Below are 15011 nucleotides of genomic sequence, written 5' to 3' on the forward strand. Positions count from 1 at the left end.
TAAAATAATAATGGATAATAAAAATAATAGCTATTGTGAAATTTATTTATTAAGAATTATTTATTTATTTAGTAAATATAAATAAATTGTACATCATTCAATCATACTAACCTGTAAGATCGTCGATTATATATAATTTTTTACCATTTATTTCTTGTGAGATTGTAGTGATTTTGTACGTATGTGTAAACTGACCTCAGCCCGTGCTCTCGTTTTTCTGCATGTTACGAATGTTGTTTTTCTCCGAGTCTAAAGATGGCGACAGACATCACAAAGATCACCGTTGAAATCGACGAATCACACTGTGACGTGTCAGCCGTGGCGCTCGTAGTAAACAGTCTACATGTGAAATGTAGTCAGTCGTTACCTACCGTTAGTTTAGTTTGTTTGCCGTGCACAGTTTGTCCACCAACATGAGCACTTATAAACGTAACGTCCTTGTTTAAAATTGGAGCTGGCGCGTCTCCAGTCAAGATGAATTTTGGTTCCAAAAGCAAGAAGCGGATGGTGCTGCCATCCAGACCGGATCCGCCGACCGTGGAGCAGATCATGGAGGACGTGAACCGAGCCTGTCCTAGTGATCCGGTGTTCACCGTTTCACACGATTCTGCCGAAGGTACCGTTACCGGACAGACGACGATATCTCAACACTTAAACACCCGCTCTATTAGAAAACTAATACAAAATATCCATCATGGTTGATATCCTCCGAAACTAACAAGAAAACAGAACAAAACAGTCGTTTCAATTCATAATCCTTTATTAACGAATCACATGATAATAATAATAACAACAACAACATGAAATGGGCACATTTTAAAATAGTTACTTTTCTCTTGAGATACCTTCCTATTCCTTCCAGCCATTACAGAACCGCAAGTTATTATTTATTTAATGTCAATCTCTGATGTATAACAGGGAGCATATAGAGAATGTTTTGCCTTCATGCAAATTATGCATTTCTCTAATGATGATTGTTCACTTTGTCATGTTAATCCCATAAGAATGATATTTGAATCCTGAAGTTGTCTGTTTTTTTTTAAACCCATGTCTTTGCCACTTGCCACTTACCTTTTTTATTGTTGTTATTATTGTTTAATTAGTTATTACGTTTATTATTTAATCTTGCAGGCCAACATTTTTGCTACTGCTAGCAGTGTCGGACATGGATGTGGCTGCACCTTTGCGTGCATAATGGTAATATTTGGCCTTGACTTTTCAGATCTGAAAGCCAATTCCAATAGCAGTGAAGTGGAGAAGAGATACCTGCAGAGCAGACGCTACATAGAGCTACATGAGCGATTGCAAGAGGAACGCGCAGTCTCACGCGGGCGGAGAGACGAGCTGCGTGCGGCCGGGGAGTCTCTAGAGCACAGTGTGATGGAGGTCAAGAGGAGCGCTCTGTGACAACTCGCTCTGTAGCTTTTGAATTTGAGATTTGCTCATTCATCTGATGATTGAGCATAACACCTAATTTCAATGGAAGAGCCTTGCTAAGCTGCTGGTAGCATTTAAGTTCAGTGTCATCGTAAAATGTGCCACTTGGACACTTTTGACATTTTCAATTTATGTTTGTGATATTCCTGACTGATTTGTTTTATGATAAATCTACTTGCTCAATGTTAATGTGTTGTGTGTGTTTGATAAGTGCAGTTCATTCCATAAGTTGTCCAGTTTTAATGCATTTATCATTATTTGATGTACAGTCATTTACATCTGATTTTCACAATCCAAGCTTTTTTGATTTTACTGATGATTGTAATAGTTCAGGGTATGGTACAACCTTTTAAACACATTGGCTTTACATATATTACCTAAATGCAAAAATTTTAAATTATAAAGATCTCACAGCTTTTTTGCATTGGTTGTCAAAGCTGTGGTCCATAATGGTAAATGGCTGGTAAAAGACTCAAATCAGTAGCACTGAGTCTGAATAATAAACTAAATTAACTGATTGTGCTAAGTCTGACAGTGTTTCTGTTGTCTCACTTAACATTTAAAAACCTTTTAGTTACTGAACCTAAATCTCAGTTAGGTTTATGAATTCAAGGCAGCAAAAAAAACACATTGGCAAACCGATGGCTTAGTAAAAGCAAGGTTACTTTATGATATATAATGTTACCTAAAGATAATTTAAACACACTAGTAAAAATTAGTAGTAGGTGGTTTCTCTCAGATTTGGGGTGATAGGTGGTCTGAAACTTATGATGAAAGTTTAATATAAAAATATAAAAAAGGAAGCTGTGTTAACTATTGCAGTTAGGGCTGCCAAATCTCCAATCCCGCAGGAATTGGGCTTTTGAATTGTTGCCCCGATAACTTCTATTTTACTAAAATGATTGAATTTAAATATTTCCAGTTCTAACAGCTAACATAAACTGTTAGATATTGTGTTTTGTGAAAGAGGAGCACTGAAAGACTTGTGTTTATGATTATTATATAGTGGTTTTCATTTAGAAAATGTTTTTTGAGCATAACAGTAAATGTAAAATATGTATATGTACATATATGGGATTTTAAATTTTGTTAGTTGGGATAGGGTCAGTAGACTAGTTTGTTCTGTTTTTGATTGGCCGTTGGACTAGCGTTGTTACACAGACCTGGCAACCCTAAAGATAGTCTGAAGGCATGTACTATTTGAATAAATTACTTCCACTCAGAAAAAGTAAGGACACAGGTTTTATGAGAATGTTTATTTGAGGACACCCTAACCCTTGGCCACAACTGTTTAACTGTTAGTCTATACCACATTCTTTCAAACAACATTCTCAACCCAATTCATGCTTTGACAAAGACCTCTCAAATATGCATAAAATGTTTCCTTTATGTCAATTTGAATTTAACATTGCATCATATTGCTTTATCCTGACCACCACTGGTAAGGGCCCTTATAACACTGAGCTCTGTTACTGGTCAATTTCAATATTCTCAGAGAAAGTCTTTAATTTGAGAACACCAGTTGGCAGGGGGCACTATAAAGGGGGTAGGACAATTCTAGGGCCCACCGATGGATGCTGTCCAGGGCCCAGAAACCATAATAAATGTAGTTCTCTGTATCATTCTCAGAATTTGTGGGATCAATGACTTTATTGTAAGAGAGAATGCATATTTTTGGCTAAAAGAGACAAATTGAGTAAAGCTGCTATATTACAGTTAAAACTAAGCCCATGTAAATACTGCACCTCACCAAATAAGACAAACACTTTTTGTGCTGGCTAATTGGCCATAGTTAAACCTACACTGATCATATGTCTACAATATTTGCTTGTGTAGCTGCAGTTTTGGAAATAGGCTTTGGTTGAATGGAAGCCATTTTAAACATTCTACAACGGTCTGTTATAATTCAGCCCAACTTAGTGTAAATGGCCAGTATTTGTCTCAATCCACAGAGTTGCTACTCATTAGCTTGCTTTTAAATACTTAAAGCATACCGTGACTCTACACAAAATGACATTATGAAAGCATTCAGTAAGCAAGAGTATGTACAGCCACTTAATTGTATTACATACATTTGCTGAACACTCGACAATTACAACAATCTTATATTCAAAAATGCAAATGTGTGGGTAGAGATTCATGGTTGTACTTACAGTCTGTCATTTTCAATGAAAAAAAAAAACTGCGAAGTCAACATCACATGTTTACAGTGGATAAGTGAGTATTTAGCATGCTATTTGTAGCAATGGCAGGATTACATTTTGCCTTCTGGGAAGCATTAGACTACAGTTGTATATCAGTATTTACAACATTACCACTAAATATCCATGACGATTACATAGACATTTTGTGCTGATTTTACCTATTGTATGCTATATTCCTGCAGTAATAATAAGTGAAGGCAAGAGGCTGTTTAACCTGTCCTGTGTGGCATAAAGGCATGTGCATACATGGTTCTCGTGTGAGAGTACAACAGTCTTTTCCGGTTTGCAGGTGGCACATGGTCTTTTAAAGTATTTGTCGCTGTTGTTCTCAGAAATATTTGCATATTGTTCTAAAATGTAGGCCGTGATTTTTATCTATGGATAACACAATTCCGAGAGTCTTTGTCATGTGTGATTAATTGTCCCAAGTAGCACAAGCAATGATTAATATCACTGTACAAAAGTATAAAAAATGGGTATTTGTGGTGGGGTTAGGTTCATGTTGTGGATCCAGTGAGGTTCTATACTACATGGGTAATTATTCACATCCAAATTGGAATTTTTTTTCAGATAGGTAAACCTTCTGATGCACTGGCAAGCACAAGACTCATTAAATATCCGAGGTAAAGAGAACCATATCCATTACCACCTGAGTTTTTAGAGCATCAGGAGCATAGTACTTTGTCAACCTTGGAATTGTGGACTGATTATGCTTCATGTTTCCCCTGTCTTCTCTGTCATTGTCTGTGCTTGACCATGTGTCTGTGGAGAGCAGCAGACCATGGGGCTCGGGATGTAGTTGAAAGGTGTAACCCTGACAGCTTTACTGGGTGAGCTCTGACGGAAATGGCCAACACCACCACTGTGGGTACTTTCCACTGACTGAAAGGTGGAGGTTGATGCTGTGCTGTAGGTTTTAGAGATCCATCTGAATCCCCATCTTGAAGGGTATTCCCAAAGGCCATGCTTATTTTCCTCGGGAGGGCCATTTTTGTGACCTCCTCTGTAATGCCAAGAACTTTTCAATCGTGGGAGAGGTGCTTGAATTTGTTTTGTTGGCTGAGTAGTCTTCAGTTTGAACAGTTGCATCACTTGTTTTCCGTGATGCTAGAGTAATAGTAGGCAGTTTTCCTGGCAGCAGTGGTGGCATTTGTTTGGCGCCCTCAGGTGAAGGCAACAGGGGCAGTGCGGTGGGTGGAAGGGTGCTCTTTAATATCTGGGGAACATCCTCATCACGAATTCTTCGCCAGGTCACTTTGTCAGAGTTACGTGATCCAGCTCTCTGTTGCCTCTGAGTTGTGTTCCTTTCACTTTTAGCTCGTCCACTTGAGTCTGAGGATGAAGAGCGAAGAGATGAGCGGCTGGTGACCCGACTTAAGACATTTATACTTGGAGAGGAGGAGTATCTTTTGAAGGTATCCTCTCTCTTTTCTCTTGGCTTTGGGCCAGGTGTATTTCTCTGCGAGGCCCTGCAAGGACTTTCTGAGCTTGTACGTCTAGCTGGGCGTTTCACAGTGACATCCCTATCAATGGAGGTGGCTCTTGATGGAGCCATTCCCTGTCTATATAACACCTGTTCCTGCACTTCTCTTTGTCTTTGAGTCACAGGCATTCTTCTTGGACCTTGAACTGCTTCCTTCAGTTCTTGACAACGAGAAGAACATAAGAAAACTGCTGGGGCCCCTGGTACTGCTCTTCGGGGTGAGGCATGCTGTGATGTTGGGACAGAACGCGAAGAAGCATCACGTCTTGAGACTTTTGATGACTCTTTGATGAATGTTAGTTGTCTGAGAAAGCCATTACGATCTGAATCACCACTACTTGAATGAGTAGATGTCATGCGAACCAAATCCAATCGATTTGCTGGTAGGATTTTTTTTCCTGACATCTGTGTGTTTTGTCTGCTGATGCCAGTGGGCTGGTTGGTTACTAATGGTGAAATGTTTCTTGTTTGCCTTGATGGATTCTGCATGAATGGTATTCTGACAGGGGATTTCTGTGTTTTCCTGTCTGTAGGAGATTTTGAGTTCTGATTGTTGTTTGAAGCGCTTCCTCTTTTGTCTGGTGGACTGCATGGTGCTGAAACCACCTTCTCTGGAACTTGTTTAATGGTTTGGGTTGGGGAGGTTACTTTTTTCTGAGGATGTCTGGAAGGTGTTGAACTTTGAGATGATCCTGAAGATGAGCTCTTTGGTATCCTGGCAGGTGGTGTTGAGCTTCTTTTGGGCAATGACAACTGCATGTCCATGGGGTGGCCCAGTCTGTGCAGGCTTCTTGATCTGTGTTGAGCTAGATCTGGATTTTTAGGGGCATCTGCTTTCTGTGTCACTTTTTAGGTGGTGGTCTTTGAGAGAGGGTTGTCTCCTTCTTGGGCGTATATATCACTGTTCTACCCTGAAGACCACTGGCAAGTTTGGGACAGGTTACGAGGCAAAATCAAGTGGTTTATTAGCCTTTTTGTCATCTTTGTATACCTTCTTCTCTTTAGGAGTAAAGCTTGATCCAGACATAAATGACAGAACCGATTCAGATTCTGATGACGGTTCTTGGGACTTTGAAGCTTGTAACTTGGTAATTATTGTATTAGCTCCTTCTTGTATTGCTCTCCATTCAACACTGTTGAGATCAGAGTCTTTATCTGACGCCATTTCAGTCAGAATCTAGGTCATTTTCAGGGCTCCACTCTGTTGCTTTCTGAAGAGTAGCTTTCTGTTTGTGCTTTTTCTCAGCTTTCTTTTTTCTTGCAGCCTGTTTTTTCTTGTGTTGAGGCATTGCAGATGTTATGCATTTTATCAAAAGATCATCTTCTGAATCCATGCTGACTGAGCTTGAGAGCTGTTCTCTTCAAACTGATTACGTTTCTTGCTGTGATTTTGGAAGACACTGGGGTTTGGATGTAATATTATGTTTATTCCTTATCCATGTATGCTGAGGTTTTCCATGATGTTCTCAAATTCTGCATCACTTAAAGAGCTAAGGAGGAACTCAAAGAGTAGCATGGAGGTGCTTCTTCTAAAATTAGATTTTGCTTGATTCTGTGAAAACCTTTTGATGGGATTGATAATTGTTCACTTGATCTTGTATATTAGCATTGCATGATTACATTAGTCTTGCTTGATTCATAATGTTGTTTCTGTCCTGTCCTATTCATCAGTCCATCTTGTCTGTCCACTTCCGTAGTTGTTGGGTGATGCCTAGACTGAAAGGCTAAATTATTTTCCTCCTGCATGAGAGTAGGTTTTCTGATTTTGGTACAACTCTGTGTTTTGCTTTCTTATAGGAATATCTAACTGTGGCATGCTTTTTGACAGATTCTGCCCTTGCTTTTGAATGTGTCGAACTGGAGACTTGCTTTGAATCCTTTGCTGGGTCATTTTGCTGTCATCTCTTTACTCTGTATAAGTAATCTCTGAGTGGGTACCATATGCCTGATTGTTTTGTTCAATTGGTTTGTGACTATGTGAGACTGACATGTCATTTTAGTTGGTTTGTGGAAGCGAGAGAACATGCGTAGGTCTTCAATTCGCTTTGCCTCAATGTCAATCAGCTCTTGTGTCTCTTTGTTCCTTCATGAGTCTTTCATTCCTTTAGTTCTGAGTGGATACTGGAGAGTTTCATCACTTAAGGAAGTGGTGCTTGAGAAATTAATGGGCGTGCCTTCAGCAGAATCAGTGTAAGAGGAATCATCATGATAGATTTCTTTTGAAGACATTCAAGCTTTTGTCCAGTACACATTTGATTGTTTTTGTTCTGCAGCACCATATACACTGGTAATTGCACAGATTTTCGACTCTGCATGTTGAGAACTTGGTTTGAGAGGTTGGGCATCACAGTTGACCTTACCTTCTTAAACCTGGAAGGCATGGCAGAATTAATGCACTCTTTTAGAATTTCTATGTCGTCATCTGAGTTGCCTTCACTATACTGGTCTTGGTCGTCCATGTCCTCTTCCTTTTCAGAATCATCTAGATCATTGTCTTGCTGGTTTAGCAAAGGAGTAAGTTTAAGCTCCACATCTTTCTGGACATAATGCTCATGCAGAGGGAGGGCACTCAGACTAGAGGCACATGAGAAATTCTCAATTGGTTTTTCCACAGTGAAATAGATCATTGTGTCCAAATCTTGAGGTAGGTTAAACCTTTCTTTAAAGTCTGCGATTTCCATAAATTTGCGCAAACTGTTTTCCCACTGACTTCCTACGCCACTAAGATTTTGTGTTTCTGGTCCACTTGATTCTGCACAGCATGGAGTTTTGCTTCTACTGAGGCATTGTTTGTCCTGGGCTGTCTGGTAAGTCACTGGGGCTGACAGTACCACTCTATCATTTCACTACATGGATCACTCTGAATAGAGCTGGCAATTGAAGGAGATTCAAAGCTGCCAAGAGAGCTTACTGAACTACAGCGGCTCATTACAAGAGGTGTTTCGTGAATGTAGTTCTCTGAAGAGCTGGATGGTGTCCTGTCCTCAAGAATTACTGGAGACACTCCTCTAAGGAACCTCTTCTCATTTTTGATTGTACTAGGGATCTCTGTTGGATCAGAGCTGCTGATTTTCTGATCAGTTAATAATAACTGACTGTCACTCAAGTCATCAAGTGTCTCATCTTCTTCATCTTTTCTCTCAACATTCACATCTTCCACCTCTATGATTTCTAATGAGGAGTCACTCTCAAGTTCATTTTCTGTCTGACTCTGTCCATCAAGAGCTCCATCTCCAGAAGAGAGTGACGACAGAGAACTGCAGCGAGAGAAGCATATTGGAGTGTTCTCTACAGAATACTTCTGAGGGGTCTCCAGCTGCCCTATTGTGGGGCTTCTTGCAGAGCATATTGGGGAAAACTTGCTAATACTACCTCCAGTCATCACTGTTGGAACCCAAGCTTGCCTACGCATTGCTTGAGCTGCCTGTACATTAATTGCAGTTTTGCAATGCCAAACTTGGCAACACTTTGGATCAGTGGAACATGCTGATAGGAGGGAGACAACTTCACAGTTGGTATACTAGCATCTGAAGACACCTTAGTTGATACTGTTGCAGGTGTGGATATAAAAGGTTCTTGACTTTTCTCTGTATCAGTGGAACCTGAATCAGGCAAAACCGCATCCTTGTTTGTCTCAAAATCTCTTTCAGGGATCTCATTTTGACACATGACTCTTGAAATATGTAGACCACTGTTTACTGGTTCTTCATGAGTTACTTTAAGGTCAAGGATTTATTAGGGCGTCGCTGTTCTGTTGGTTTTGCTGAGGTGTGAGTCTGGTCCTGACTGCCACAATAGCCATCGCTGATGCTGCCACTGTTAAGGCTGTCATTGGATAAACTGGAGTTAGCTGTTTTAAGATGCAAGAAGGCATGTGCTCTGCTGAGACGCTCTTTCGGTAAGAAAGAGCTGGTGTCAGAAAGATGACAAGGGGAACAGGAAATGGCGCGTGCCTCGTGAAGCTCATCTGGCCCATAATTCCAATCCACAAAATGGTCTTCTGAGCTGAGGCTGAAGCTGTCCTCTGAAGATGTATGCATGGTAATGTCTTCTACCAATTTGTCAATTTTAGCCACAGTGTTGGTGATCTTCTTGGCTAATTTCTCAGCTGCCACAGTCACTTCATCATCAGGGGGTTGTGACCTTTTATTTTCAGTTTGAAAGCTTTCAACGTCTTGTTCAGGCTCCCCCTCTCGCTTACGGGGCTGGGTATTAAGGAAGTTAGAATTATTCAAGAACATGGAAAGCATAGAGAAGGTTCCAGTATCCAAGCTGGTTGATACATTAGGTGCCTCATCATCATCAAAACAACCAGAATCTGAGGCATAGTCTTTTGCTAGGCTTTCAATGTGCCTCAAAGGTTTGTTTATACTTTGATGCTTGAAACTTTGCTTCTCGATTGAATCAAATGTTTCTGCCAGATGCTTTGCATCTAACTCAGCCTCTAATGCTTTCTGCTTTCTCATGTAGAGGGATGGCATGCAGGATCCTGGTGATATAACAGCAGTATCTTTATATTTAAGTGGACGATTTGTGAGGAGGTTTCGCAGAGCTGCAGCACTTCCCATGGCTATCATTTTGTGCTTTGAGTGGATGAGATTGCGCAACATGCTTACAGCTCCCAGATCCCACAGCAATTCCTGGTCTTTTGGACTACGTGCAGACAGGTTCCAAAGGGTTCCGCATGCATTACTCACAATAGTCAAACTGTGAGATCGCAAGTGCTGCAGCAGAGTCTGAAGGCAGTTATGATCCCTGAGGATTTGCCTGAATTAGGAAAACAGAAAGAATTTAAGTGAAGTCATTGAAACTTTGATCTCTGTTATTATTGTGAATGCAAATAAACATGCTACCTGTAATCATCTCGAGTTGCAATAAGGCTGGACACATTACGAAGGATACCTCCACCACTCTCAATAATGGCCAATGAGTTGGTTTGGCATCGATAAGTCAAAGTGCTAACCAAAAGCCGAGAGCACCATCAACAGAGCAAATTGCCACCTTATTCTCAGTGCTGTGTGCTGACAGATTCCACAGTGCACTGAGGACACTCTTTAAAGTGGATTCCTGAGGGAAAGACCAGACCATGTAAAATTCCTCATCACTTTCTGAATGGTATTGAAGCACAAATATTACTAATTTAATGGGTAAATCAGTCATGTTCAGTTTTATGGAATGTAATAAATGGATGTCATAGAAATTCTTGATTGTACCTTTGTAGCCTGCAGTGCACAAGTCATAAGTGCTGACACACTGCCGACATCTCTCAGAGCCCTCTTGCTGTTGATATCAGCACGCCACGACAAGTTTCTCAGTATACTTGACACTACCTAAAAGCAATGACAAATCACAGAGCTGTTATTTTGTGTCGGCCAAATAATTACAAATTAGAGAAGCAAATAAAAAATACAATTAAAATGTACTGTTGCATAATATTTGTTCTCCAAAATGTTAATAAATATTGTGATAGTTTGCTGTATGGAAAAATAGGTTATGTACCTGCTGTAATTCCTCGCTATCAGATGCAAGCTGTGCAACAATGGCTTGAAGACAGTTTTTCTTTGAGCAAAGAGTAGCCTAAATAATTTAATAAAGAGCATTTTGTCAAAATCAAGAAGGCAAAATATTGTATATATAAGTTGTACATTTAACTGGTACTGTATGTATGCATTATTATTAATTAGCAAAGTGCAAAATTATCTGTTACAAAAGATAAAATACATGTTTGTTTAATTATCTGGCAACATTTATTATAAAGATTTATAGCCAGTTTGGACACTGATTACATTATTGTAAAGGAGTGAGATGAGATGACTCTACAAATATCAATGTCTTCCACACTTGTATGTAATAATTAAAAAAATTACCTTATTTACAACATCACCATATGTAAGATTTGTGAGTGCCATTCCTGCATAACGCCGGAGGGCCATATTGATTGGCTCATTTTGCATGCCATACAGTTCTTGATCCAACTGTATTAGCTCTGCAATGGCTTGCAATCCCCCTAAAAGAGGCACAAACAAGCTTCTTCATTGTGTTTTCACCTCACTATATTTACAACTTATGTACAACTATTTTTTATCTGTTTAGTGAAAATGTATTCACGTACCTAGTTCATTCATCGCCCTGCGGTACTCTTCCTCAAAGGATAACTTCATTATTGCACACAAGGCCTGGCACATTTGGGGATCCACTGGCTCAGGAATTTCTGTGGATATCAAAGTAAAAGTATACTTATATGAATTAATTTATAGCATGCTAACAGTATGTATAAATACTGTTTATATATATTGGAATTCATATTTAATTAATATGAATATGGATAATATAAACCATATTGAACCTCTCTAGTTAATCTAAATACTAGTTAATAGTAAATTCTAGTTAATCTAAATACTAAATAAGTAAGTACTTCTTAAAAAAAGTAATCTGATACTTATAACAGTACTTAGGCATGCATAAGCATAAGTTTGGAATTTAATACACACAAATTAAAGAATATGAATATTCAGAACAAATTAATGGTAAGTCTCGCATTATATAACATTGAGTATAAGCAACAAAGCTCACCTGTGGTTTTGCCACCACCAGGTGATGGGGTACTAAATGGTTCTCAATCCAGTCCCAGCCATTCTCGTGAGTGTGAGCGGATCTGCTCTAGCACATGTAGAACTCTCATCTCGCGCCCGCTTGGCCCTCATCTGGCTGTGAGTACACAATGTTGTGCAGGGCAGCACTGGCTCTGGAACGGGCTTCTCGACTATAGCCTCCTGTCCCAGCTGCTTCCCCAGTGCCACCTTCATGTAGTATTTGCACAAGCAATGGGACGCAACCAGATTTAACATAGCAATGCAGCTTTCCTGTGAGCTTGACATTGCCAGAAGGGCAGGACATCTCCTCTCGATCTCTAGAGGCCAGCATGGACAGCAACCAAAAGACCATCTCCACCTGCAACCCAAACGCCCAATTTAATTGTGCTATTTGCACACCAGTTTTTTTATTATTTTAATCTGATTCAAATGGATACTGTATACAAGGTCAAAATGAAATGCCATTGGCTGAACAATGTGGGAGTTAACACCACAAATGCAGTACTAATCCCCCAGGTAGAATGCTGTGCAACACCACTTTTAAATTACAGGTGTGAATGTGTCTTTACATAAAGTGGTGTTTTAGAACAATGTAACAGGGTTAAGCGAACAAAGCCTACTGTTGTACAGGCAACCATAAATGTTAACATTTATGTTAATGTCTTTGTTAAAATACAATGAAGTAAACAGACTGTCTTCTGTGTTTTACAGGTAATATTTAGCCTTTAGTACATTTCTAACCTGATTTGTAATCTTCATAATTCTTCTGTGAATTTCTTTAATCTTGAAATATCATTGTATGTATTATCAATAAACAGAATAAGAAATACTAGGCTAAACAAAAACAAAAAACACAATGGTCTTACTTTGCTCCCTGCTTCTCCAGGGGCCTCCAAAGTACCAGTATTTCCGGTATCCATGTCAGACACTGATGCTTTTGAGAGGCACTCTGTACTCTGTGGACAAATCATATGGTTTATTATTTTTTCCTATTTAGTACAGAAGGTACTTGGAAATTTGATTTGTATGTTTGGCTTAACACATTAATATTTATTAAAGCAGCAAAGTACTATAAATCTGTATTAAGACTGATACACACATATTGAGAAGGTATGTATTATTCAAATAAGGAAAAAAAGTATCTGTGAGTTTAAGGGAAACTTAGCATAGCATCACCTTAGCACCAGTTAAAACCAGCTGAATAAATTGTCAATATCATAATTGTTTCCTTATGCAGCAAGGTCTAATATTTTGTACCCAGTGTGTGATATTTGTATATTTTAACTCTGACATACTGCCCAAATACGCTTTGAAGCAAGACAAATTTTTCTCTTTTAAAAACTGTTTAAGCATGTGCACATTTGCATATGGAGAATGAATCAGCACCAGCGCCAAAGATCTGATTCGTTCCTTCATGCACAAAAAATCACTAGGGCAACGTTGGCACCAGCTACAAATATAATCTCTATACAACTCGACTGGACACAGACATGGCTTGAATGATATTCTTGAGAGTATTTAGAATATAAGGGCCCTATAAGCATCTATCCAATTTGAAAAACTGTCCCATGATCCATCTTGTATTTAGAGGAAATTCAGAGGTATGATCTAGATTCAATGAGATAAAATATTATATTAATATTATCATTAGTATATACGTTTGATTTGCTGAACTGTTTTGGTTATTGAATACTTAAACTTAATTTCATAGTTCTGATCACTACTATTAATCCAATTTCCTCAAGCTGTTATTTTAATTTTCTTTGCATACAAAAATTATTCTTTATCATTTCATAACGTTGAACCACTGAGGGCAGATAGAAATATTCTGATGATGTCTTTTCTATTTGGACCTTCTGGACCTTTGACAGTGTATATTACAGTAGTCAATATAGCAGGTTTATAAATAGTTTCTTATTTTATCCAAAATATCTTAAGTGGAGTTCATGAAGAAGAACAACAGAGGATAAGTGATTATTGACAAAATTTTCATTATGCGATGGAGTAAAACTTTTATAGATTTGATGAATACTATTATTTCAAATAAGAGTCCAGTAAAGGTCCCAAAATAGTGACTCTTCACTAGAGAAGCTTCACTTTCTGCAACCCTATACTGCAGGTTTCATTATATCATTTCACATTCTTAGCCTTATTAACGAGTAGGACTCCATGGTCAGTCTGGTTTGATCAGACAGATTACTGTGTGCTGGGTGTGGAATCCCTAAGTCTCAGAGAGAACTATGCTTTTGTAAATTACATTTTCACCCTTGCTGGCATCCCAGCCATTGAGCTGCCAATAGGAGGCAGCTTGTGGAGGGCATACCTGTTTTCTGCATAGCAACACTGAGTGCCAGTGTGGAGCCAAGTGAGACAGTGCCAGGTGAAATTGGCTGGATGAATAAAATCCTAGGAGAATAGCCTTCTGAAGCTGAAGCTGAGAAAGCTTACTGCAGAAATATCTTATGGCACTACAAATACTGCTTTATGTTCCATTAGTGAAACGTTGAATAAGAAGTTTTATTTACACTATTGTGCAAACCACACTTATAATTTATTACTAATATATATATACAAATTCCTAATGATTACAATTTATCATGTTTTGTAATAAAATTAGTAAAACTAGTGTGATGCAAAGGAACATTTACTTTTAGCTCTGTGATAACATATATCGTAATTCTTTCTCTTTATTTACAATCTCCATCCATTACTTGGTTTACAAATGTCCCATTTTAATGTGACTTTTCCAGCAGGCTGGTTCAGTCAACAATGTTCTCTCTGTGGTTTCTGTGTAAGCCCCCTGCAATGCAAACCCCAGTAGTTTCAGCATCCATAAATTGTGCTGTGAAAAGCGTTTACTACTGAGAGGATAAATAACAGCAGAGAAAACTTTGTAGAATTTGATGTTGCTAAATAATCTAGAGGAATTAAATAATTCAAATGCAAGAATATATTAGATAGTTATTATATATATATATATATATATATATATATATATATATATATATATATATATATATATATACATATAATGAATATACACAGTACACATACATATATTATGTAAGTAAAAAAATTTGGATGTGACAAATCATTTGACAGCACTTATAAATAAATGCATTTCTAAATAAATAAAATAAATAAATATTTTACAACATATAAATATCAAAATATATCAAAATATATGCCTCATCTTTGACATCCTGATCTAAATTTACATCAAATGATTCACGTATACAGGCTTTGAAGTGCCCATCTGAATTAAATGACTGGTGATACGCCATCCGATTGAGA

General features: G+C 38.4%; 1 protein-coding gene and 1 pseudogene across 1 annotated transcript; one reads left to right on the top strand and one right to left on the bottom strand.

Annotated features, from left to right (window-relative positions):
• The first annotated feature begins 296 nt into the window (after positions 1-296).
• Positions 297-1955, top strand: LOC122354455 (UPF0449 protein C19orf25 homolog). Its single transcript, XM_043252649.1, has 2 exons — positions 297-616; positions 1223-1955. The coding sequence occupies exons 1-2, from the start codon at positions 475-477 to the stop codon at positions 1405-1407; spliced, it is 327 nt and encodes a 108-aa protein (XP_043108584.1). The 5' UTR covers positions 297-474; the 3' UTR covers positions 1408-1955.
• Positions 1956-4355: 2400 nt separating this feature from the next.
• Positions 4356-12764, bottom strand: LOC122354341 (annotated as a pseudogene).
• Positions 12765-15011: the final 2247 nt, after the last annotated feature.

This window comes from Puntigrus tetrazona, chromosome 11 (assembly GCF_018831695.1).
Source record: "Puntigrus tetrazona isolate hp1 chromosome 11, ASM1883169v1, whole genome shotgun sequence".
Taxonomy (NCBI): Eukaryota; Metazoa; Chordata; class Actinopteri; order Cypriniformes; family Cyprinidae; genus Puntigrus; species Puntigrus tetrazona.